General features: G+C 47.4%; 7 protein-coding genes across 7 annotated transcripts; 5 read left to right on the top strand and 2 right to left on the bottom strand.

Annotated features, from left to right (window-relative positions):
- Positions 1 to 152: 152 nt before the first annotated feature.
- BDV27DRAFT_141744 (DNA-dependent ATPase RAD54) lies at positions 153 to 3,120 on the top strand (the record flags this gene model as incomplete). The annotated part of the gene is made up of 5 exons (XM_032069865.1): positions 153 to 166; positions 529 to 1,207; positions 1,271 to 1,354; positions 1,404 to 1,527; positions 1,574 to 3,120. 5 exons carry the CDS (start codon positions 153 to 155, stop codon positions 3,118 to 3,120), a joined length of 2,448 nt encoding a protein of 815 aa, XP_031931781.1.
- A 1,770-nt stretch (positions 3,121 to 4,890) lies between these two features.
- On the top strand, positions 4,891 to 5,959 carry BDV27DRAFT_121838 (uncharacterized protein). The gene is made up of 2 exons (XM_032065468.1): positions 4,891 to 5,150; positions 5,211 to 5,959. The coding sequence occupies exons 1-2, from the start codon at positions 4,971 to 4,973 to the stop codon at positions 5,913 to 5,915; spliced, it is 885 nt and encodes a 294-aa protein (XP_031931780.1). The 5' UTR covers positions 4,891 to 4,970; the 3' UTR covers positions 5,916 to 5,959.
- Positions 5,960 to 6,554: 595 nt separating this feature from the next.
- Positions 6,555 to 9,514, top strand: atm1 (ATP-binding cassette Fe/S cluster precursor transporter ATM1). Its single transcript, XM_032076345.1, has 7 exons — positions 6,555 to 7,213; positions 7,275 to 7,334; positions 7,397 to 7,511; positions 7,567 to 7,835; positions 7,890 to 8,936; positions 8,988 to 9,204; positions 9,276 to 9,514. The coding sequence occupies exons 1-7, from the start codon at positions 6,794 to 6,796 to the stop codon at positions 9,374 to 9,376; spliced, it is 2,229 nt and encodes a 742-aa protein (XP_031931779.1). The 5' UTR covers positions 6,555 to 6,793; the 3' UTR covers positions 9,377 to 9,514.
- A 2,381-nt stretch (positions 9,515 to 11,895) lies between these two features.
- BDV27DRAFT_32994 (VAC14 family protein) lies at positions 11,896 to 15,649 on the bottom strand. The gene is made up of 10 exons (XM_032076344.1): positions 15,437 to 15,649; positions 15,207 to 15,369; positions 14,981 to 15,151; positions 14,196 to 14,895; positions 13,345 to 14,141; positions 13,182 to 13,286; positions 13,009 to 13,127; positions 12,877 to 12,956; positions 12,651 to 12,807; positions 11,896 to 12,575 (listed from the first exon to the last, which is right to left on the bottom strand). The coding sequence occupies exons 1-10, from the start codon at positions 15,502 to 15,504 to the stop codon at positions 12,149 to 12,151; spliced, it is 2,787 nt and encodes a 928-aa protein (XP_031931778.1). The 5' UTR covers positions 15,505 to 15,649; the 3' UTR covers positions 11,896 to 12,148.
- A 342-nt stretch (positions 15,650 to 15,991) lies between these two features.
- On the top strand, positions 15,992 to 17,926 carry BDV27DRAFT_121832 (AIM24 family protein). Its single transcript, XM_032065467.1, has 7 exons — positions 15,992 to 16,368; positions 16,466 to 16,584; positions 16,659 to 16,730; positions 16,787 to 16,957; positions 17,014 to 17,132; positions 17,190 to 17,409; positions 17,467 to 17,926. The coding sequence occupies exons 1-7, from the start codon at positions 16,182 to 16,184 to the stop codon at positions 17,791 to 17,793; spliced, it is 1,215 nt and encodes a 404-aa protein (XP_031931777.1). The 5' UTR covers positions 15,992 to 16,181; the 3' UTR covers positions 17,794 to 17,926.
- Positions 17,927 to 18,256: 330 nt separating this feature from the next.
- Positions 18,257 to 20,358, top strand: BDV27DRAFT_121830 (MCT family MFS transporter). Its single transcript, XM_032065466.1, has 4 exons — positions 18,257 to 18,918; positions 18,993 to 19,099; positions 19,160 to 19,743; positions 19,799 to 20,358. The coding sequence occupies exons 1-4, from the start codon at positions 18,588 to 18,590 to the stop codon at positions 20,229 to 20,231; spliced, it is 1,455 nt and encodes a 484-aa protein (XP_031931776.1). The 5' UTR covers positions 18,257 to 18,587; the 3' UTR covers positions 20,232 to 20,358.
- BDV27DRAFT_121829 (kinesin family protein) lies at positions 20,356 to 23,256 on the bottom strand. Its single transcript, XM_032065464.1, has 3 exons — positions 22,700 to 23,256; positions 22,231 to 22,640; positions 20,356 to 22,174 (listed from the first exon to the last, which is right to left on the bottom strand). Exons 1-3 carry the CDS (start codon positions 22,965 to 22,967, stop codon positions 20,615 to 20,617), a joined length of 2,238 nt encoding a protein of 745 aa, XP_031931775.1. The 5' UTR covers positions 22,968 to 23,256; the 3' UTR covers positions 20,356 to 20,614.
- Between the last annotated feature and the right edge of the window lie 774 nt (positions 23,257 to 24,030).

Genomic DNA, 24,030 nt, shown 5'->3' with positions numbered 1-24,030 from the left:
ACTTCACAGTGGCTGCCAAACCTCGCACGAGGGAGCTGGTGCTCTCAAAGCGGCTCAAGTGTTGGTGCGGAAATATTGCAGCTACATCTGTAGCATGACTTGCTTGTAATCGAACTTTAATAAGGTCCAGAGGATTTCCGATGATGATCCCGATGGCCCCACTAAGGTAGCCAGCCCAGAAGTCTGAGGACATGAGATCAAAATTCGACCTCTGAACAGTAGTCGGTAGTCTAAGGTTACTTCATTGCTTTCATCTGATGTTAGTGCTCGTCAGGGTGGCGGGGTTCCATAGTAGCTCTGGTATCAGCACGTGACAGCGTGATACTTTGGTGTTTAGGCAATCACAGGGAAACGCGCCAAGAGGTGGCAACGCGTTGTTCATGACTCTAATGGAAGTGGCATTGACTGCCAGACATCAGCCCACCTATTAGTGCGTGTATTAAAAAGATCTGGATAGCACCGCTACCTTTAATGTAAGAGGAATATTTGTTTAGTTTCCTGATGCTATGAATCGCTAACTTCTCAAAGGTATCGACCACGACCGAGTGCAAGGGAAGATGGCGGAAACACCCCGTTATCCAAAACCCTCCAGACCCCGTCTTCGAAGTCCATTGACCGCCTATCGAAACCATTCAAATGCCCTGGATCTGCTACACCCACCCGGACGTCCGATAAACCTGCGAGGAAACGAAGAAAGGTGAACTATGCGGGGGCTGACGAAACTGTGGACGATAATAGTGAAAAGCCCTATACCAACGAGGAACGTTTAGCACTCGCCACCAGAGATGTGAATAGATTCCCTGTGTTCAAACCTAAAGATAAAGAGACAACCTTTAAACAACGATTCAAGATACCTCTAATCAACAAGGCGGTTGACAGCTACAATGGCGCTAGACCAGCGCCAACTTTGGGGATGCGACAAGGTGCTACATTTGTTGTGAAGCCTCTACATGATCCTAGCGGAGAATTTGCGATAGTGCTGTATGATCCAACTGTCGATGATGTCGATGAAAACACTGAAATGAAGTCGCCAGAAGATGGAAAGCCGGAAGAACAACAGCCCAAGTTGGACGCTCCCCTTGTGCACAAAAGCTTAGCAGACATACTTGGTCTCAAGAAAAAGGTTGAAACTGGTCCAAAAGTTCCAGTCGTGATAGATCCAAGGCTGGCAAAGGTTCTACGACCACATCAAATTGAAGGTGTAAAGGTAACATTACGGTTCCAGTCAATGCTCTCCTGCGACATTAGACTAACGATATCTGTCCCCTAGTTTTTATACCGCTGCACAACCGGCATGGTCGATAAGAATGCACACGGATGTATAATGGCGGATGGAATGGGACTAGGGAAAACGGTATGGCCAACAGACCCTTCAGAGCAGTAGGTCCGACTGACGGCGATAGCTTCAATGCATCTCATTGATGTGGACATTACTCAAGCAGTCTCCTGAGGCAGGCAAGACCCTTATCCAGAAGTGTATCATTGCTTGTCCCTCAAGTTTGGTTGGCAACTGGGCCAATGAGCTTGGTAGGTAGTGCGTTCTGAAGGTTTGAATGCCTGCTAACAATCACAGTAAAATGGCTAGGTAAAGATGCCATCACGCCTTTTGCGGTGGATGGTAAAGCTTCGAAGACAGAACTCACATCCCAGATCAAGCAATGGGCTATTGCTTCCGGTCGCGCCGTTGTAAGACCTGTGCTCATTGTGTCCTACGAAACGCTCAGGATGTATGTTGAGGCATTAAAGGATAGTCCCATAGGGCTACTTCTTTGCGATGAAGGTCATCGGCTCAAAAATAAGGATAGTTTAACATGGACTGCACTCAACAGTCTAAATGTGCAACGTCGTGTTATCTTGTCAGGAACCCCTATTCAAAATGATCTTTCGGAATATTTCGCCCTGCTCAACTTTGCCAACCCAGATTTATTAGGATCGCAGAATGAATTTCGGAAAAAGTTTGAATTACCTATTCTCAGAGGAAGGGATGCTGCAGGGTCGGAAGAAGACAAAAAGAAAGGCGATGAATGTCTAGCTGAGCTCTCAACCATCGTCAACAAATTCATTATCCGCCGAACAAATGATATATTGACGAAGTACTTGCCAGTCAAGTATGAGCATGTTGTCTTTTGCAATTTATCTCAGTTCCAACTCGACCTCTATAACCACTTCATTCAGAGTCCAGAGATTAGGAGCTTGCTCAAGGGCAAAGGAAGCCAACCGCTTAAGGCAATTGGCCTTTTGAAAAAGCTCTGCAACCATCCTGATCTGCTAAACCTCTCCACCGACCTTCCCGGGTGCGAATTTGCATTCCCAGAAGATTATGTGCCACCTGAGGCAAGAGGGCGTGACCGCGATATCAAGTCTTGGTATTCCGGGAAAATGATGGTTTTGGATCGAATGCTAGCACGCATACGCCAAGACACTAATGATAAAATTGTTCTCATCAGTAACTACACTCAGACACTTGACCTGTTCGAAAAGCTATGCAGATCGAGGGGGTATGGCTCATTGAGACTGGACGGTACCATGAATGTGAATAAGCGGCAAAAGCTCGTCGACAAATTTAACAACCCAGACGGGGAAGAGTTTGTATTTCTCCTCAGCAGCAAGGCCGGTGGATGTGGCCTCAATTTAATAGGTGCCAATCGCCTCGTGCTGTTTGACCCAGATTGGAACCCAGCTGCTGATCAACAAGCATTGGCGCGAGTTTGGCGTGATGGTCAAAAGAAAGACTGTTTCGTGTACAGGTTCATCGCGACTGGCTCAATTGAGGAAAAGATCTTTCAACGACAGTCTCATAAGCAATCGCTGTCCTCATGCGTTGTGGATTCAGCGGAGGATGTTGAGCGGCATTTTTCTTTGGAGTCTCTCCGCGAACTATTCCAATTCAAACCGGAAACTCGAAGTGACACACATGACACCTTCAAATGCAAGAGATGTAGACCGGATGGAACGCAATTCATCAAGGCGCAGGCTATGCTGTATGGCGATACCAGCACCTGGAACCACTTTGTTAATGATGGAGAGAGGGGTGCCCTCAGCAAGATCCAGGACCTGCTGATGCGCCAAGAGACCGGGGAGAGAGACGTGTCTGCGGTATTCCAGTACATAAGTCACTGACCTATAATTCTTACAAGCATCATGTTCTACACCGTCTGTATGTTCAAAGCAGTTGGTATGACAATCATAAGTTGTGACAATTTTGGGCTGTTAGTGCAGCTAGTTAAGTATATTATGGATGTATTCATCCTTTTGCTATCATAGGCTACATTAGGTCTATGGTCATGGATTTTGAGCGCGTATTATATTGGAGTAAATAGGGTCAATTTTATACGGTTAATTAAGATTATCAAGTTAATCTGGAGCTCATATTTTCAGATAACAGTGTCACTATATAATGTCTACTAGTGTCATATCGTTCGATGGTGGTCAGACAATGATCCATGAGACTGGTTACAACATGACTTGATTCGTTTAAGGAGCACAGTAGCCACTTCATTATAGCGGTAAATGTGATGAATGTCTCTTCGTACCAGTACTACCGGTACGTTGAGCTACGCAGATCACTTACCTATCCAAGTCTCCATCCCGTTCCTGTGCAGGTTGCTTTTTTCTCCAATAGCCCAAAGCGGAAGAAATCCTATCCACATCCTGTTTTGCTAGTATTGTGCAGCCAATGAGTGCTCACTGTTCTCAATACGATGTCCCTGCTCGGTTCAAGTCATATGAGCGCTGGTCACATTAACGACTTCGGTCGTCGTGAATCCAGTGAGCAGCTTTCCGGGCTTCCGCGGCTGATGATTCGAACCACAGCTCGCTCAACGAGACTATGATTGGCGAAGTCTGACGTAGGGATCAAGACTAAGCTGACCGTTTGCTTTTGCCTGGAATACGAGGCTGTCCAGAAGTATTCATAGGTGGAACGGACCGAATCCTGTTCTTCCAGCAGAAGACACTATGCATCCATATTCATGACCATTCCCAAGAGCCACGGGACAACACCTGACAAAATGAAAACGTGGACATGTCATTCTATATTGCTATTGAGTTCATTCTGCGACTGTCTTTCAAATAGCTACCCGTCTGTACTTCTTCTACATTGTAGCTTTGCTGCTGGTCCTGCTGAGGAGAGTACGATACAAGAGATGGATCTCTACATCCGAATCATCCTTGAAGTTGCTTACGGACAAATAGAGAAGTAATTCGTGTTGGATACTGTTGGGCCGGACTCTGGCTTATTGCTGCGCAGGTCCTAATTTACTTATGCATGTAGCACAAGCATCAGACCTGTCTTATGCCTGTTGCAAGGAGTAAATCTTCTTCACATATCTCTGTTCTTGGGCTATCACCTACCAAATTGGAACTAACCACATGTCTCCATAAGCAATAGGAGGGCTTAGATTATAGTGTCCTCTGTGTATGATGTTAGAAGAAGCTGTATATCCTATGCAAAGCATGCACTTGATCACCAAGATAGTGGATCGCTCAGGTCTCATTCTTCTTATAGACTGATCAGGTCTCTGGTGCTCATATGCTATCGCCACAATAACCTTTTCGACGATGGATATTAACAGCCCGACGACCAAACAGAAAACATTATGGAACAGAATGCAAGCTAGTGACTCCCCAGAGCCACTTTTCGACAAATCAAAAGTACGTGCTTACGTGGGGCAATATATGTTCCAATGAAGATCTAAGCAAGGGATAGATGCTAGGAGGCAAATGCATTCCTAGCTCTGGTCCGTATTTCAGATGCGCCACGAATACATGTCAGATTGCCAAGTCCCAGGCCAGCTGATAATATCACATTCCAGACTCAATTTGTGATTCAAAATGACTAGCCCCTGACCATTTTGTCTGACTTGAAGACCATGTTTGCAGGGAAGTGGCGTATATAAAATCCTTTCGTATCCGACATGTACATCGAACCCTAGAGACATATTCAAAGACAAGACATTGATGTCTTCGCCATGCGCTCTCTCGTCTTCGCAGCAGTTTCATGTCTCCCTGCCATCATTGCAGCGGCAGATCCTCCCGATCTCGGTTTTGACAAACTCTGGTCCTTGGAAAACAATATCTGGACGAACTTCCTTTACCCAGCTAATCTAAAGCAAATCAACGCAACGGATAACTCCGTGTTCACCGAAGATGTACGCTCCAAACCCCAGTCTAAATCTCCCTACATATGCATAGATGCTAACAGAAACAAGGTCCAAGGACGTGTCGATATTACACGTACCTTTCCCGGCCGAGAACTGAACAACGAATACATCTTCGGCCTTTTCTCACAGCCAGACTCCCTCAGTTTGACTGGTGTCGCGATTAACTACACCATCACACAGTTCGTCGCCAACCAGAACATGGCCTCGGCTACGACAGTGATCACTTTCAACTCGACTTCGTTTGGTGTTCTTCTCCCGCTTACTGTTGACTCGTGGATGGCCTTCAATGAAGATGGCAAGGTCACCCAATACGATGCTACTTTCCGTTGGTTCGACTGGTTCGTTAAGACCCTGTTCGAGGCTGCGGCGGTGAAGTTCAATACGACGGATCCAGCTGTTGTCAAGAGCACATTGACTGAGATGCTGGCGAAAGCTATCTGCGAGACGAGTGACAAGTACTGCACGGGTGATAATCAGCAATATGACAGTCAAGAACAATGCATGCAAGTCTTGACAAAGGAGAAGAGGTTCGGGGACCCGTATGAGTTGGGAAGGGATACCTTGCTTTGCCGGGAGGTACACAAGCATATGGTGCAGTATCGACCAACAGAGCATTGCCCACATATTGGACCGAGTGGAGGAGATATGTGTGTGGATGACAAGTCTTACGTACAGACAGTTCTGGAATCATACTTCCCCCAGTCGTGGATTGCCAATGGTTATGGGGATGATAACATCTGGGTGAAGAAGTAAAGTCAGGTAGTTGACGAAGGATATGTATGGTAGCTAGTTTAATTATTAATATGTAGCGATCCAATTCGTGTTTTATTTTTATTTTCCCCGACAGTTCAAAGTTCAGCTCAACTCATGAGTATGTAATTGTACACTCAACATACATCGCTTACTAATTTTATAGGACAGAGATGTCGGCTCCAAAGCCAGTCTTTCTGAGTTTATACTCGAAACCAAGTACACGACTTTCGATTCTCTATGGCCTATTTAGCACTTCCTCACCAGAGTTACTATAAAAGTAGCATTTGGATAGCCTTTTCGATTCACTCCCATCACGAGGCAAGATTCAACAGGGACGAATGAATGAAGTCCAGAGCGAGTACTCGAGGATCGAATTAGCTTCACACACAGGGAATTAACTAGGCCACACACGATGCGAGAGTTTTCAATTCCAAGCAAAGGTTATATAAATGCCGCAACGGAACGAACAGGTACACAGAAAATGCCACAAACTTGCGTGGTTTATTGTACGCCAAGTACTGTAATTACCGCCGGTCGGTAAGATTGAAATTAATACTACCTTGAGGATTATGGATTCGGCGATTGCGATTGCGATTGCGACAGATCCGCCGCAACTGGTGCTATTTCATAACCCTTTGTCAATTACCTTGCTTCATTAAATAATCTCTGCGAAGGACATATTCCTCTTCATCTACTAGTTGGAAAAATCTATTTACTTTCGACCAGATCTCCGTCCATCGCAAAAGAGGCAAGCAATTCCTCGGAATATCGAGCTGTGAAGTCATCATTTACTTCCGAACCTTTTTCCTCCGAACCCGGCGGTCCTCACGAGACAGCAGTTCCGCAGCAGCTTCACCACGATTACGATGGTTCCTTGAATGAAAGCAAAGTTCTCACGTTCTCTCGGTCACTGCGATATTTATTTTACCATCATGCTGCCCAGGGCAGCCCGACCGCCGTGCCTCCGTGTCCCCGGACGCTTCGCACATCGCGGTCCCGCAGTCCCGCGCTCCACGCCGCGGATAACTACACGGCATAGCATCCAGTTCAGAGTATTCTCGACGGGCAAAGGTCTATTGAACAAAAATGCTACTTCAGAACTTTCCTCACCACCAAAGACACCCAGTTCCGCTTCTCCACTCCCCCCTCAATCACCGGACCAGAAAACGAAGAATGCCCAGAATGCCGCGGGCAAGCCGAAGAGAGATCTTCTCAGCGAGACTACGGTGGGAAAGAAGGAACAAAGGAAGGCAGATTGGGCGATCATGAAAGAAATGGCCAAATACCTGTGGCCCAAGGTAAGGCCTGGAGCGGCCGTCGTGGGTTGGAGAACGTTTGGCGTTAATTGTGGTACTATAGGATGATTGGGGCACGAAGCTGCGCGTTGGAACCGCCCTGTCGTTACTGGTTGGAGCAAAGGTAAGTGATAATTCTGCAGTCATCCTAGTTTCTGTAATTGGAGCTTACATTGTGGGGTTTAGATTCTCAACGTGAATGTGCCATTCTACTTCAAGAGCATTGTCGACTCGATGAATGTGGACTTCGCCGCAGTCGGCGGAACGGCCTATACTGTTGCGGGCTCTATGATCATAGCTTGTAAGCGAAGCATGCACATACAACGCAGTACCCCTGTCTAACTGCAGTAATCCAGATGGTGTTACCAGGATTGGCGCTACACTTTTCCAAGAACTTCGAAACGCCGTGTTTGCTAGTGTTGCCCAGAAGGCAATCCGCAGAGTTGCACGGAATGTATTCGAGCATCTCTTACGACTAGATCTCAATTTCCACCTTAGCAGACAAACTGGTGGCTTGACTCGTGCAATTGATCGCGGAACGAAAGGCATCAGCTTCCTACTGACATCGATGGTCTTCCACGTCGTTCCTACTGCTCTGGAGATTTCTCTTGTGTGCGGAATCTTGGTACAGTACAAACGTATACATCACAAACCTGGACTGTTGCTGACACATTGACAGACATATCAATATGGTGCACAATTTGCTGCGATCACGGCTGCGACCATGGTAGCATACAGTGCTTTCACAATAACAACTACTGCATGGAGAACCAAGTTCCGGAAACAGGCCAATGCTGCGGATAATCGCGGTGCCACAGTAGCCGTGGATTCTCTGATCAACTACGAGGCTGTCAAGTACTTTAACAATGAGAAGTTCGAGGTCGCACGGTATGATAAGGCACTTAAAGCTTATGAAGACGCCTCTATCAAGGTGACAACGTCGTTGGCTTTTCTCAATTCCGGTCAGAACATGATTTTCTCAAGCGCGCTTGCCGGCATGATGTACCTTGCAGCAAATGGAGTCGCCAGTGGTTCGTTGACTGTTGGAGATCTGGTTATGGTCAATCAGCTTGTCTTCCAGCTGTCTGTGCCTCTGAACTTTCTTGGCTCTGTGTACCGTGAATTGCGTCAGTCCTTGCTGGACATGGAGACCTTGTTCAACCTTCAGAAGGTCAATGTGAACATTACGGAAAGGCCGGATGCGAAACCTCTACAGCTCCGCCGCGGAGGGGAGATCAAGTTCGAGAATGTGACTTTTGGCTATCACCCGGACCGCCCTATTCTCAAGAATGCAAGCTTTACGATTCCTGCTGGCCAGAAGTTTGCTATCGTGGGACCCAGTGGCTGCGGCAAGTCAACGATCCTGAGACTATTGTTCCGGTACTATGATGTCCAAGAGGGTCGCATTCTAGTCGATGGTCAGGACGTGCGGGACGTGACTCTTGAAAGCTTACGGAAAGCCATTGGTGTTGTGCCCCAGGATACCCCGCTCTTCAATGACTCTATCGCACACAACATTCGCTACGGAAGAATTGACGCTACAGATGAAGAAGTGCGCAAGGCTGCACAGCGGGCGCATATCCACGAACTGATTGAGAAGCTTCCCGAGGGATATAAGACCGCTGTTGGTGAACGAGGAATGATGATATCCGGTGGTGAAAAGCAGCGGTTAGCTATCTCACGGCTGATATTGAAGGATCCAGAACTCCTGTTTTTCGATGAAGCTGTAAGTCCTCGTTAGTATATTCTATACCCGGAGAGTAACTGACCAATACAGACATCGGCTCTCGACACATACACGGAACAGGCTTTATTACAGAATATTAACAGTATCCTCAAAGACAAAGCACGCACAAGCGTTTTTGTAGCTCATCGATTGCGAACAATCTGTGACAGCGACCAAATCCTTGTTCTAAAGGAGGGCCGCGTGGCAGAAACAGGGTCGCATCGTGAACTTCTTGAGCTTGACGGCATATATGCTGAGCTTTGGAACGGTAAGGAGCCCGTCATTTGCCTCTGTTTAACCAACTGAACCAAAAGCTAACATATCACCTGCATTATATAGCCCAAGAAATGTCTTTCGCGCAAGATGCAGAGAACGAAGGTAATGCCGAGCTTGAGGAAGGTGCTGGGCAAGAGGTGCTGCCAGAATCTAGACAAAAGTAGCCGTTTAGAGAACTAGACTCGGGAGTTGGGTAGTTGCTGGTTCAATTTTGCGTCAATTTATTTTGGACACAGCGAAGGTTCTATGTCTATAGACCTTTTTTTTCTTGTAAACTCTTTGAAGTTGTCCCAGGATTACGTATTCTATACCGTCGGATGTCAGACTGTATGTACACAGTACCAAAAATTTCCTTGTCCTAGTGATGAAATATTAGCCTAATTAAAGCTGCATTCGGTACCGTTTTTTGAGAAACTAAGGGCAAAGTTTGGTCCAGTTTTATGTGGAGATCAAAGAACAGTGCCGAATCAGCGACGCGGCACGCGAGTCGATGGGACATCAACAATCATAGTGCCGTACTCCGTCCCAAGTTCTCCATACTCCCAAGCGCATGGATGGTGCGAACGAACCCGGAAGGACCGGGGCATATGATGTGATTGAGGGAGCTTGGACTGCTCGAAGCCATGAACGCTGTCTCAGATAGATAACCAAGGAACTAGAACGCGTTCAGGGGTGTTAGAATGAGTCTAGTGAACATAATAGGACATAGTCGGCCTGTTAGTGCGGGATTAATATCAGATTATGAGCATTGATTCGGGCCAACTGACGGCCCGAGGACGGGGCCGACCCCTGGCTAAACCGGAAATGGACTAGTGGTGAACCCCAACCCACGTTTTTGCCCCTCTCGGTTCAGTGACCGTCCGCCAGGCGACGACCGGTCTTTCTAGACCCGTCAAAACTTCGCTTCTTCTGTGACCCATCTTCTTTTTCTTTCCTTTTTTTTTGTCTGTTTCCCCCTCTTCACCGTTCCATCTTACTCATACGATTTTCTTTCTTTCTGTCTTTCTTTGTCTTGCGGTCGCATGCATAGTTTCTAGTGGCTTATTGACGCACCACGTCATTCGTCGAATTACCCACATTCCTTCACCCATCAGTCTTTTTTGACGCTACACCAGCTATCCTTTCTGAACCACTCATTATTAGATTACTATTGGTTGCTATATCACATTGGAGTGTTTGCCCTCCCGCTCACGGCTTGCTCCCCCCAGAATTATTGATTCCGCTCCTTCGTCTCCCAAATTCTTCTTTCTTTTCTTTTCTTTTCTTTTCTTTTCTTTTTCTCTCTTCTTCATCTGGCTATTGGTCTCCGCCTCACAGTCCTGGTATCTGATACCTCTTATCACTCTTTTTTTCTGTTATAGAACTATACAATAGCTCCACCAGGTAAGGCATTGTCGCCTTTGTTTGGCTCTCCTGCTCTATGCCGTTCTCCTGAGCATAACCTAATCAAACTACCAAGCCGACCGTTGCCATCATTGTACCTTTTCGCTAATTCATGTTGTCGGCATTTCTAGCAAACCAATAAGCTCTTGTCTACAATCATTAACTGTTACCATTACCATCGTTCCCTCCCGAAACCAGCGACTACTTCCGTTTGCAGCGTCGCAATTCCTTGATCACCTGTCGAACCATCTCCCCATACCAACTCAGAAACCAATCCAATTAACCGTTTAGTCGAGTACTCGTGGAATACCAACAGGGTCAGAAGTTTTTCTTCGCAATCTTCACATACACAATGGGTTTCTTGGAGAAGTTACAAGCAAGTATGTCTCAGACTCGCAGAGAGAAATGGCCACAACTGTTCGAGTTAGAGCCCCATTAGTAACAGCTATTCTGCTTAGAAATCGAACTTTATCGCCTAGAGCAGCGCTATGCTCGTCGCAAACATCGCAGCACATTCTCAGGTGTCCAGTACGTCGACGGTGAATATGTATACACCAACGGATCGAACTCGCCAGGGTCAGTCTCCAAACACTCCACAGGCAGTTACTGGAAATCCCCTACGTGGGGCGTATCATCCAGCGATTCGCGTTGTCGGTGACGAAACCATTTAAACTCGACTCTTTTCTGCGCTTGCTTTTTGACTATATATCCTCGGCATTACGTCTCGTGTGGAGGATGTGACGACACTTCCGACCGTTATATGTCCCGCTATTCCATTCATGGTTGAGAAATGAACGAAAGACAAAAGTTCATGCTTTCTTTATCTGAAGGGCGAACTAGACCGGCCTGCTTCGATCTGAGACACAGGCAGCAACCCTTGTTCCCCTTCGGCACGACCCGATTAGCCTTGCATGCTTATTCACGCAGAAACCTGTGCAGTACCCCGCAGGACAAGCATGCGCGTTCATTTCTCAGTCTGACTGACGTCATTTGTACTTTGGCATTTTATTTTTTGGTATCACTGGAGTCTCTTTGGGTTCCTAGTTAACGCTGTGTTGCCTTGCACGATCTGGTTCGATTTTTTGGCTTGTCTCCAACTTACCTAGCAATCAGTTCCGCTTTTGGTAAAGCAAAAGGAACAGGGCTTTGGTAATTCTTTTTTCCCTTTACTTTTTTTTTTTTTGACACTTCAATCGTCTATACTTTGTCTCGACTTGAGCGGCTTGATTCTTAGCTTGTCTGAGCTTCCCTTCTCTTCAAATATTTGATCATTCAACTGTACATACATTCTATACGCGCTTCCTTGGAATTTTGAGAAAAGACGGAATGACCACTAAATCATAGATCTAAAAGATAGAGATGAAACGACGCTAGATTTCGGCAACAGAGGTGCGTAGTAAGTCAGACAAGTGGCCACAAATCCTTCTCGAGGAACGCCGTAAAATAAGCACTATACACGGGGACAGATGAGAAAACCTCCGTGTAACTACATCAGAAATAAGCGCATATTGTCACAAACAGCGTCAACTTATCAACAAAGCGAACAACCCCAATTACCGTTTCGACTTCCTACTCCCTATACCTAGTCGGCCCAGATTTGGCAGACCGCTTTTATGTCTATTCGCGGCACCCAGGATAGAACCCCCCTTCTGGTTTCCCATATCAGCAGGACTACGCCGTCCCTCAGCACCGGCTCCAAAGCCTAGGCCTGTCCGCGGTGTATCTGGGAGATTTGCCCGTTCCTTGTTCCGCGTTTGGTCTGCGGCAGAGAGGGCGGCAGTTAACGAATGACCCTGGAAACCGGCGACGCCGTCGTCGAAGGGACGTTCCCTTGCGCGTAGGGCTCGGCGGGCTCTTTCCTGGACGGTTTTGAATTTATCGAGTAGTTCGACCCAGCGGATGGAGTTCTCTTCGCGTTTAAGGCGGCTGCCTGTCGAGCGATCGTAGGCGCTTGAGCCGGAGGCTGAGACCATCGTGGAACTGTGAGAGCTTTTTTCAGTATGAGAGTACTTAAGGCTATCTTTCATTCCTGTGGTGGGTTTCAAGTGTGCTTACAGTCGTGGTGTGTGGAGAAGGCCAATGTTGCTAACGCTGTTTAAACGGTTCTTTAGAGCCGCGAAGGCAGAGCTCTGCGGAAGGAGCATGAGGACACCGTAGAGGCATTTGTAGAGATATGGATAATTTTCTGGTTCAAGCAGTTGAAGTCGGAGATCTACCAACACATGAGCGCTCATCAATAAAGGGTACAAAAAATAACTTGGACCAAAAAGAAACAACTTACAAGTGAAGACAGGTGACTCCAAAAGCTGGACCAGCTTATCGATTTGGATCAAATTATTGACAGTCATTTCGAGCTCGGCACTGGGAGCTTTTGTTAGGACACTTTAGCAAGTATAGATTTTCCCATACTGACAAGACTTGGAGAAGGTTGTAGGCTTGCTCATATGCTTGTGCAAGCAGACACAGTGAAAATGTGGAGACAGAATTGTGACACCAAGACCTGAATAAAGCCACAAAGAACATCTGGCCCTCCTATGCAGATTGTTAGTTACAACATCTAAACGTAGGCTGAAGCGGGTCTATTACTCTAGTATCCAAGTTCCGTAGCCGTTTTCGCAGTCCGGAGAGCTCGGGCGCAGTAATCAGATTATTGTTTAGATTCTGTACCATAATACTGGCGAATTCGAGGTCCTAAAATCGCAAAGGGGATTTAGCATGTCCATCGGTTCGTTATGCAAGGCAAACTGACCTCTTCCTTTTCAAGACAGTCGGCTAGAGTTCTATAGATGCGCTCCGGGCTTAAATTCATACAAAGCTGGCGGATAATGAGATTTCCGCGGACCTCTAGTAAATGCCTATCGGTGGAGAACAATTGAAGGAGGTTCACCATGAACGACTTGAAATAGCTATCCTCGCTATTCCGCGATATCTGGGATAAGAGCTGGAGATCCTTCGTCACCACTGCCTCCGCTGGATCGGACAGTGTCTTAAGCAGAGCAGGAAACGTTCCATCGTTGAAGGCCACCACCTTTTTAGGAGCCTTACGGTGCAACATTATCAACCAAGAGAGAGCAGCTACTCTGGTGGCTTCATTCTCGTTCAAAAACTGCAGTGTAAGCGAGTTGACAGCCGCAGCATAATCAAGATCAGCAGGCGGCACGGGTGTGGACATGACACTGCTCCGAGAAGTCGGTTCTTGCGTAGACTCCTGCACCGATTGTTTCCTAGAGGCGGTGGTGGATGCATCAGAGGGTCTGGGGTTTGGTGCAGATTCTCTCCTTTCAGTCTCTTTGTTGGGCGTGGAAGTTAGTCTCGAAGATGATGACTGTCGTGTCTCATCCGATAATGTGTCTTCGGATAGAGACACGATATACTCTAACAATGACGTGTTGACTCGATTTGCGGCCTGCCGCACTTGGTCTGAGCCACTGGACATAGCTGGAAGTACTTGGGTCAAAAGACGTGGAACGAATGGGAGTATGTCTTCGGGGCTTATTTCGAAGAAACTATCGATCCATCGCAGCGCTGTCAACTGCATCTCTTCCTCTACTGACGGTAAGCCTGGGACCGTTAAGTGAAATCATGCTCGGAATTTCTCACCATAAGATGTGTCAACGAAGCCCACCAAAATGTCTAGTATCTTGGGGTAATCTATTTGGACATCTTGTCCTGGAATCCAATCTCCGTCGGCATGCAAGCCGTCTTCATCAATTGTAGAGTCCACCTCAGAATCTTCTATTGCAACATCATTGGTTTCAGCTTCGGTTTCGGTCTCGGTTTCGGCGGCAACCGTCTGGTCGGTAGTTGTGCTAATACTGTCACTCGTAGTTGATTGCCTATTCTCGCTTCCTTGACCTTTCCGACTCTCTTCAATGCCTTTCTTAAGACGAGCAATTCTCTTGATCTCTGACAGAAACCTATCGAGCAGATTTTGGGTGGCAACGTTCACATCTCTATTAGGGTCACCAAGGAATTTGACCAGACCCCCCAGGAAGTCTGGTAAGTGTGAGACAAGCTCAAGGTCAGGTATCGTGTCCAACAAAGTCAACCATGATACCAGGAACATCCGAGTGAAAGGGCTGATGACGTGTATTCGTTCTTTGAGTAATGGTATAAACTTTGGAAGAGAAAATGCCGTTGGAAGGTCAGGATCTTCCAAAGCTTCCGGGTCTGTCTCTTGCTTCTCAGAAAGCTGCAAGACCGAAACATAGGATGCGGCGGATTCAGATACGATGTCTTTAACAAGTCTATCAAGGAGCTCGGCGCCATTTTTGACTGAAAGCTCCGAATCGGACGCCAACTAGGAACTTATGTCAGTTGGGGAACAGGCAATAAGGCCGAGGTGAGGACAGCGGGGAAATAAAGCTAATACTCAGCCCGCTTACTTTACTCAGCGCATCGAAGATCTCGTTAAAGAACAACAGAATCTCCCCCTTAGCAACTTTGGCAATGTTATACATGCTCTCACAAGCGTAGTACCTGACTCGTGCATCTTGGTCGGTGAAGCAAGCTAGCACTGGCGGTACAATCTCTTTGAGGTACGGCGCGACACCTTCCTGGTATCCTATTCTCAGTAATGACAGTGTAGATGCTGCACCCCGGCGTGCTCACCGATCCAAGCGCGATGGAGGCCGCGGCCAACCCGATCAAGCCACCATTTCTCGCATGAGGTTGATGTACTGCGTAGGCGTAGCCATGACATAGCTGATCGACAATTCTTTGAATATCTTCATGTGCTCCTTTGAAAACGGCATCTCGAACAACTTTTTCAAGCCTGTATCATGGCCTCCGTCAGCACGTATTGCTTTGCATAGGCGCTTTGACAGCTTCATTGTTCTTACTCCAAGGCTCCCTGTTTCCTCCGATCATAGAGCTTATCATTCAGCAAACGCTGAATGGAGGATTCCATCGCTCAGAAAAGCATCCAGCGCAGAAAGTTACGTCACACGGGGGTGTAGATTACTCGACGATGATGATGCTCATGATGGAAAAGCGACGTCTAGCCGGGCGGTGGGTCAAGAGCTCTTAACTAGTTGTAGCTATTCGGGGCCATGGGTCTCGGACGAGTTAAACTTGTTGAAAGTTTCACAGAATGAATAGGAACTATTTTTCAAACAATAAACGGGGGAAACAAAGACAAGCGTGTTAATGTGTACGAAGATAACCAGTCCCCTGTGAGCTGCTGCTGCAGTCAAGATATCAATGTGGGGATTTAGTGGCAGTTAAAAAAAAAACAGATGTGTTGGCAGCCATGAATGATGCCTTAACCTTAGCCTGAAGTGGGAACTGCCTTGTGACGTAAGGCCAGTGAGTGGTTATTCTCTGAATTTTATTTACGGGTCCCGGGGCTGTAAATCAGTAGTCCTTCATTGTATCCGTACCTCTTGCAATTGAATCTTACCGCTATCCTCTATCGTCACAGGCGCCAAGGCCAACAACCACCAAACGCTTTCCCCGATCAGGAACCAAAGAATTTACGATACAGTCTTTGGTACCGCTGCGGAGAACTTGAACCTGCGGGCGATTGACATACAATCTCAGTCCTCCCCCCTCCTCCTACACCTCTTCCGGTCCGTTTCCTCAGGCATGACAATGAGTCAACCTTTGAGGCGAGGTGTACGGGCTGTGTCCTGGACCCGAGTCCTCCCTCCGCGGGCGCGACAAGGGCAGGCAAGATGCCTTCAGATTCGCGCCGCGGCCGCGGAACAACCATCTTCGGCCAACGGAAACAACCTGCCTGTGGTCGGCACTCCTAGTTCAGCTGAGTCTGCCGGTATGTCATTTCTACTTTACAATTCCAGGGACGGTACAAGAGGTGCTTGTCCGGCGATTTGAACCAAGGACTACTGCTGATGGTTTAACACATGCAGATGCGCGATTCGACGTTATCGGCGCTCCATACTCCTTATTGTCCGTCTCTCTATCCGCTTCGCAGAATCTCTTCACCCGACGAGGAACATTGGTAGGACTGAGCGGGAAAGCCGATAATGTATGAGATAGTTCCATGTTTTGCGATTCGATATTCTACGATAGGTCTATTGACGGTTACTGGTGCCTTATCAGGTGGTTTCTACGTTGAGCGTTCTCGAGCCGTTCCGGAGAGCGGTTGTCGGTGTACCATTTCTCTACCAGAAGGTTCGTTTGGTCCTTTCGGCATCAGCAACGGTAATATGAAACTGACCCCTGGGTAGGTCTCGTCGGCTAGCCCGGTAACTGCCTTGGTTTCTGTTCGATCGCCTACCACGTCCTTCGCTGTTGTACACCTGGATGGGTCTGTGGATTGGATGGTGGCACAGAGACGTGCGTTGCTTGCCTGGACGGGCCGTTCTCTTTCTATCAAACCGACTATCAATACAAGCCTGGTTTGTTAATCCGATGGGGATGCCGTCAATTTAAAAAATCAAGCTGACTTGCGCAGAGCGTGTCACACTGGGGTAGCTCCGAAGTGACTGGCAGAGGATTGCTAGCATTAGTCGGTACGGGTCAGTTATACCAGGTCGAGGTAAAGGCCGGAGAGCAATACATCGTCCACCCAAGGTATGGTTGCATATACTCATTAATATCACTACTTTGAAACATGCTAACACAGTCAAGCAATGTTGTGGCGTACACAATGACAAACAACCCCCCTCGTCCTTACCGCTTCAAATCCACAACCTTGAAATTTCAGGTACCGGGTCTCAAGGGCTTGCCGAGCTTTATCCAGGATTCGAAATTCATTCGGGATATGTCGGGTTCCGATACCTGGAAAACCGCGATGAATATCTTCCATAAAATTCGTACTTGGTCTCGGATGACCATCTGGGGAGACAGGGTATGGCTTCCATACTGATTTGAATGGTACAGCGGTGCTAATGTTGCGTGCTACCAGCTCTTTCTGCAATTCGATGGCCCCGCGACTATTCTCTTACAAACGCGTGGTCCCCGTATCAATGAAGTCCTCACCTCGCACGAAGTCAATGAGATTGCAAGCGCTCCGAGAGGACTAACCATTGGACCTGCAAAGCCCGCAGAGGAAAAGAAGCCGTCTGCCGACGAAGAGTATCGGAAGGCGGCCGAGGAGGCTGTCAATGCTGCCCCAGCACCCACAAGGACCGTTGAACAATTAGAACAGGAGGTCAGAGGGTCAGCTCAAAGCATTGCCACTCTTACGAAGGAAGGCAAGGTGATCTTTGAGAAACCTGGCCAACAAAACTAAGTGTAACGTTTGACATCGACTGTCCCAGTTGGGGCATGATAAGGCGCTCATTCTAAAATGTCTTATTGCAGGCTGAATGTATTATAGATAGCATACTCCGCGTTTCAACATGAGCTTTTTTTTTTTTTTTTCCCCTCCCTACTGGACATGAAAACCATCTCGTGCTATGTTGTCCGCATAATCAACCATTTAGCCTTACCAGTCTTCTGGGATAAAACCATGGACTTGTTTCTGCAATGGCCAGCAGAGTGTCATATGGATAATAGGTAGCACAACGTTGGGTGAGCAAACCTGCAAGGGCTATGGCTCCCTTCGGTCGGCTGCTTTCGCCGGTGTCAGTTGTTCCAGCCCTATCCTTGCGCTGGGCAATGTAACCCAATAACGTCAAGACTTAAAAATCTATCCCTTGATTCAGAGCCAATTTTTTCAATGCCACGGTTACCAGTGGAATATTAGGACATGAGGAATGTGAACTCAATGTTATGGAAAACAAACGTGCAATTGACTCCCCCACCGAAGAATTCCACTCGAGAATACAGTTTATCTGTCGACCTTTCGATCCAAGCACGACTAGATTCTCTTTTGGATTTCGCTCTATCAAACTTTGATTCCTCAGTGAACTAACATCGTTCAGGCAGAATCCGGTTTCGCAAGTTATACTCTCCTTCTCTAGTTGTTCGGTATTATGCTCATCTGTTAAGAGTCCTATGAGTCGCATAACTTAATCTTGAACAATACCGCGTCGTCACAGAACTCGGTCGTTCACTCCTATAACAAATATATAATTCACCACCATGCCGTCAACAGAGATACAACACTCCGCCGAAAGCGTCGTTGCCGAAAGTATAGAACAATCTCCATCAAGAACACCTGTCTATTCTTCGAGTGCCCATTTAAACCCGGAATACGCGAAGCAAGAACATCCACATGAGGGAATCCAGCCGGGTCCACCAACAATTCTGGAAGATGAGTCTAGTAAAACCCGGGATCCGGAGAAATCAGGCGCGACTACCCAGGCTGCGCCAGCTAAAGCCCCAGATGCCTCCCCGGATGGTGGCCTCAAGGCATGGATGGTAGTGCTCGGTGCCTTCTGTGGGTTGTTTGTCAGTTTTGGGTGGATCAACTGTAAGTAGCTTTTGGGCTTTGTACCCTTTGCTGTTTGTTGGACCGGGAGCTCGATTTGACACCAGAATGTGTAGGTATTGGTGTCTTCTTAGACTACTATAAAACCCATCAGCTACAGGACTTGCCGACCAGCACCGTAACGTGGATCACTTCATTGGAGATCTTCATGATGTTTTTCGGGGTGCGTACGCCAAGTTCCGGTGCCAGTAGAAGCGAGACTGACGGTTCTATCTCCAAACAGGGTCCCATCGTAGGAGTATTCTTTGACAATTTCGGTCCCCGCTGGATTCTGATAGCTGGCACATTCTTCCACGTCTTTGGGCTAATGATGGTATCCATATCAAAGGAATATTACCAATTCATTCTCGCGCAAGGTGTCTGCAGCCCTATCGGAACAAGTGCCATCTTCCACGGCTGTCTCACCTCCGTGAGCACCTGGTTTCGGCGACGTCGTGCCCTGGCCCTAGGTGTCACAACTTGCGGCTCAAGCGTCGGAGGAGTAATCTTCCCTATCATGGTAGCTCGACTCATCCCCATAGTAGGATTTGGCTGGACCATGAGAATCTGCGGATTCCTCGGTCTAGGGCTCCTGGTTATTGCCAACCTCACGGTGCAATCGAGACTACAACATCACCGGAAACCATTTCGACCATTGGATTTTGTTCGTCCACTCCGTGAACTGCCTTTCGTGCTTACCACGGCTGGGACCTTCTTTGTATACTGGGGCTTGTTTTTGCCGTTCGCTTTCATCCCAACTCAAGCCGAGCGGTACGGCATGTCGGCCTATATGGCGTCATACTTAATCCCGATTCTTAACGCAGCCAGGTCCGTACTCCTCGTTTGTATATCGCATAACAACATGCTAATCAAAACTGTACAGTATTCTCGGCCGTCTCGTACCACCTTATTTGGCCGATCTTTTCGGCAGGTTCAACCTAATGATGTTAACATCCCTGTTCTCAGTCATTATCGTTCTCGCGCTGTGGCTTCCATCACGAAGCAATGCCCCTGCCATCGTGTTTACGTCTCTTTACGGTTTCAGCTCCGGTGCTGCCGTCTCCCTTGCGCCAGCGCTGGTCGCTCAGATCTCGGACCTGCGCGAGATTGGAGTTCGTAGTGGAACGTATTTCTGCATTGTATCTTTTGCTGCTTTAACCGGTATGCCGATTGCCGGTGCTCTGTTGCCTGACCCCTTACATGGGTCGTATTTGAAGTTGGAGATTTTCTGTGGTGTGGTTATGTTCGGTGGAGTTGTGTTTTATCTCTTAGCTAGGGGAACAATTAGCGGTTGGGGGCTTATGCATAAAGTCTAAGAAGTTAGTGGTGGGCATTGTTTGGGGGTCTGGTATATACGTTTTAATCAAGGTATTGTAATGTTTGTGGGTTGGTGAGTCTATGATGCAGAAAATCATGAGGGTAATGAATGGTATTCTGATAAGACTGAACATGCTGGGAGTATATCCAAAATGAATGCAAAATACAATATCAAGCATCTCGCCCAACCAACACCGTAACACCTTCGCTGAATGAATGATAAAATAAATATATGCATCGCACATGTCAGTTGCACCTGCAATGGTGAAAATTTTGCAATGCAGGATGAGAGATGCAATATGCAATATGCAGTTTGTTCAATATGCTTGTGATATCCCAACGCTCCACGGATGCAGATATCAACGTCTATATATTACGCCCTTTAGGCCAAGACTCCATTTCTCATGCTTTCAACAGTCTTAACGCCGACTCCTCTTAGCGTGCTCAGTTCCGCAAGACTATTGATCTGGACTTGTCTATCGCTGTCCTGCTCCTCCAAGTGTTGGTCCATTTCGCAGAGACAGTCGACTATAGCTTCGGCTTTCTTGACGCCAACACCTTTCAACAACTTAATCTGGCTCACGTCGCGTGAGTTGATTATCGATAGAAGGTGGATTGTCCGGGGTGAAGGGGCTTCGTAGCAGTCGACGCTAGACCCTTCGTCTGTCGGAGAACTGGTTTTGGTGCGCTTTTTGCGCCTCGATTGTGTTATTTCTTCGATATCGTCGTCACTGAGTTCCTCGATTCCATCTTCGGGATTGTACTCGCCATCCGAATCCTCAGCTTGACGCTTCAAGCTCGTTCCGAAGGGCTGCCTCTTTATTGAAAGAAGGCTTCCAAACTCCCTCTTGGGTGCTGTGAGGGTGTGATTTCCGGTTGTGTCGGCATCTGGACAGGGCTTGCTTTGGACCCGCTGCTTCAGAGTGCTGATCTTCCTTGCAAGCTTCTCGTTGTCTGGGAAGAAAGGAAGCGCGAGCTGATACATCTTCAGTGCGAAGCTATCCTCGCCACGTGCCTGGTGCTGCTTGGCCATGAGCAAGAATGACAATCCTTCGGCCCTTGCGTCCTCCGTGCCTTCGATGCGCTGCTCTAGCATTTCCAAGCGCTTTTGTACTTGTTCATTCAACTCACGGACCTGCGTTTGCCTTGACTTTTCACTGACAGCTCTTACAGCCAGAATCTCCTCTACCTTCTTTTCAACCATCTCTTCAATTTTGGCGGCGGATATATCTTCGTACTGTTTTTGTGACTGAAGGGGCTGCGCGATTCGGCTGGGTTTTAACGAGCGGTGGTTAGAATCTAGGGATGGACGCTTTGGTGGCTCAGGTTTTCTGAATTGGGTTGAATCCCTAGACCGCAGTTTGTCAGAGTAGACGTGGAACGCCTTGACTGGTTTCTCTCCAGTTTTCGACGCATCCTTCTCTTTGTTGGCAAGTGCTGTCAGGTTGACATTGGCAGTAGCGGTCAATGGACGCAGAGGCTGCCTTTGGGCAGTCACTGAAGGGCGCGCTGCTGGTCTCGGAGGCCCTTTGAACATCGGCTCGTTCTCCACCTCACGAACCTCAATCTTCTTTGTACGATTGGCAAAGTTCAATGAGCTTATGGTGTCCAGGTGATAGGATTTGATGGGTGCGAGGTTGAGAATCATCACCGTCAATCCATTGTTCTGGCCCAAGGAAAGGATTCTTGTCATCTTTGACTCTCTGTACGGAATCCTATGGTGTTTCTTGCTTATGGCTTCCACACACTGTGCCAGAACAAAAAGGCTCTTGTTAATACTCGCTGACTCAATCATGCGTTCTTTGTCATTGTCTGTTCGACGGTTATCCTCTGAACCAGCTAAGTCAATGGCAGATGCTGTGCTGATCCGAGTCTTGCCACCAGAGCTGACGGCTACTTTGACGCAGAGAATAGCATGAGACCGTGATGAATGAGCGTTTAACTATGAGAGAATTCAGTCACATGGCTCAGACCTACAGGGGTCGAAGGTTTGCTTACCTTTGTCGCAGATGTAGACCTGTTGGTGTTGGCCTGATCATAAAGGCTCTCAAACTCTTTCAGACTTGTACATGGCCTTTCCGTCAGGCCTACAACCACTGTCTTTCCTCCATTATCACGCAAAGGTAACCCCGCAAGAGTTCTCTTCTCCGGAGGCTCAAACAAGTCGAAGACCTTGTCATTGTAGATCTCGTAATAGCTCAAGGAAACGTTCACCGCCGTCTCGCCGTCACCATCCTTTTCAAGCTTCCGGCTGCGCCTATATATGCTACTCAAAAGACGGGGAATGGCGCCTCGGTCAGCCAGGCTTTTACCGCCCCGCATCGTGTGTGTTTTCCCGGTACCCGTGACTCCGTAGGCGAACAAGGTGACATCGAAACCGTTGAATAGATGCTTAACCGTAGGAGCAACTGTCCGTTCTGATCAGTATAGAGTCACTATCCCAGGCACAACGAAGTGGGACACCAACCCTCGGCATCAAAGAGTTCCTGCTGTGTAGAATCCGCATCGTAGACAGCATTGAACTGAAAAGAGTATTCCTCATTCTCATTCTTGGGGTTTGGAATCCGTACAATGGTATCTCGATCCCGCAATGCCGCCAGCTTCTTTTCCTGGGAGCTCTGTTTCTCGATCTTGCTAGGGGCGGCTTGAGTTGTAGACCCCGTACGGAGGATGATATCCAATTCCCGCTCGGACTTCAGGAGTGGCCTCACACGCGCAACGACCCGGACACTCATATTGTACTTCGTGTGAAATTTTCGAGAAAGAGGTCTCTTCCAATCCACCTTTTTGTCGTATCGGAAATAGCCGTCTACCGTCTTTTCGCACCGTTGGGAAAGTACCTGTCGCACTATCCCTGCCGCATAGGAGACAAATGCACGCAATTTAAATAAGAGTGAAAGACACAATGAACAGCTCCACCTTGTGCGTCAGGGAGCTGTCTCGCAACTTTGAACTTAACGAAAATACAATGCAAGCTCTTTTCGCATTGGCGCTGTTATGCCAGAAAACAAGCAACGGGAGAAAATCAAATATATTAAATCAATGAAACCAACAGAAAAACAAAACAGGAAAAAACTCCTACAGCCGATCAATGGCGTGAGCTGATGTTGGAAACAGAAGAGTGACAGGGATACTTAGCTTGGTTTTGGTGCGATTGGCAGCGGTCAACGCTGTTGGCACGGCAACCTCTGTCAAAAACCTCCCCAGACATTCCACGTCACGCTACGGGCCTTCATTTGGGCAGATTATGATAAAAAGACTACTTAATCCTACTTTTTTGTTCGTGTACTAGGGTTGTATGATATCAGGCTGGAGTAGTTACTCGTCATATATCACCTAGACTATTAAGCATACCTTATCTATACTAAGCTTTAGTGTTAGAGCACTATATATATCGGATACCTATGCCTGTGATGATTTGAGATAGATCAGATTTTATGGCAAGGATATAAAGAGAGTAGTCAAGTAAGCGACTTGAATAAGGAACAGGCACCCATCCCTATTCAACACGAGCGAATGGCTGGTATTCATCCTTCTCATCTATTGTACCTTGACTATTGCCATCTACCCCCTTCGAAGTATGAGATCATAATTCGAATGAACAACACCGAGTGAAATTTTCTGAACTGCTTGATGCTATTCTCACTAGTCAAGTAGTATAGGACAATCTTAACGGTATAATTCATTTGGAACAGTAATCCTAAGAGTTCCATGGTATACCCTTCGAACCTCGCCTTAGAAAGTGTTCTCTGTACTCCGTAGACCTAGGTATATACTATCAAGTAAACCTCAGGCATG

Source organism: Aspergillus caelatus (assembly GCF_009193585.1).
Source record: "Aspergillus caelatus strain CBS 763.97 unplaced genomic scaffold BDV27scaffold_19, whole genome shotgun sequence".
NCBI classification, from domain to species: domain Eukaryota; kingdom Fungi; phylum Ascomycota; class Eurotiomycetes; order Eurotiales; family Aspergillaceae; genus Aspergillus; species Aspergillus caelatus.
This window is presented reverse-complemented; position numbering and strand designations above follow the sequence as displayed.

Coding starts and splice junctions, on each gene's coding strand:
- BDV27DRAFT_121838 (XM_032065468.1), top strand. CDS start 4,971: ATGCGCTCTCTCGTCTTCGCAGCAGTTTCATGTCTCCCTGCCATCATT. Junction 5,151..5,210: donor ACTCCGTGTTCACCGAAGAT/GTACGCTCCAAA, acceptor AACAGAAACAAG/GTCCAAGGACGTGTCGATAT.
- atm1 (XM_032076345.1), top strand. CDS start 6,794: ATGAAAGCAAAGTTCTCACGTTCTCTCGGTCACTGCGATATTTATTTT. Junction 7,836..7,889: donor CTCTTGTGTGCGGAATCTTG/GTACAGTACAAA, acceptor ACACATTGACAG/ACATATCAATATGGTGCACA. Junction 8,937..8,987: donor TCCTGTTTTTCGATGAAGCT/GTAAGTCCTCGT, acceptor TGACCAATACAG/ACATCGGCTCTCGACACATA.
- BDV27DRAFT_32994 (XM_032076344.1), bottom strand. CDS start 15,504: ATGGAATCCTCCATTCAGCGTTTGCTGAATGATAAGCTCTATGATCGG. Junction 15,370..15,436: donor AGGAAACAGGGAGCCTTGGA/GTAAGAACAATG, acceptor GCCATGATACAG/GCTTGAAAAAGTTGTTCGAG. Junction 12,957..13,008: donor TACAACCTTCTCCAAGTCTT/GTCAGTATGGGA, acceptor AAAAGCTCCCAG/TGCCGAGCTCGAAATGACTG.
- BDV27DRAFT_121832 (XM_032065467.1), top strand. CDS start 16,182: ATGACAATGAGTCAACCTTTGAGGCGAGGTGTACGGGCTGTGTCCTGG. Junction 16,958..17,013: donor CGACTATCAATACAAGCCTG/GTTTGTTAATCC, acceptor TGACTTGCGCAG/AGCGTGTCACACTGGGGTAG. Junction 17,133..17,189: donor CAATACATCGTCCACCCAAG/GTATGGTTGCAT, acceptor AACACAGTCAAG/CAATGTTGTGGCGTACACAA.
- BDV27DRAFT_121830 (XM_032065466.1), top strand. CDS start 18,588: ATGCCGTCAACAGAGATACAACACTCCGCCGAAAGCGTCGTTGCCGAA. Junction 19,100..19,159: donor TCTTCATGATGTTTTTCGGG/GTGCGTACGCCA, acceptor ATCTCCAAACAG/GGTCCCATCGTAGGAGTATT. Junction 19,744..19,798: donor CCGATTCTTAACGCAGCCAG/GTCCGTACTCCT, acceptor AAAACTGTACAG/TATTCTCGGCCGTCTCGTAC.
- BDV27DRAFT_121829 (XM_032065464.1), bottom strand. CDS start 22,967: ATGAGTGTCCGGGTCGTTGCGCGTGTGAGGCCACTCCTGAAGTCCGAG. Junction 22,641..22,699: donor GGAACTCTTTGATGCCGAGG/GTTGGTGTCCCA, acceptor CAGAACGGACAG/TTGCTCCTACGGTTAAGCAT. Junction 22,175..22,230: donor GGTCTACATCTGCGACAAAG/GTAAGCAAACCT, acceptor ATTCTCTCATAG/TTAAACGCTCATTCATCACG.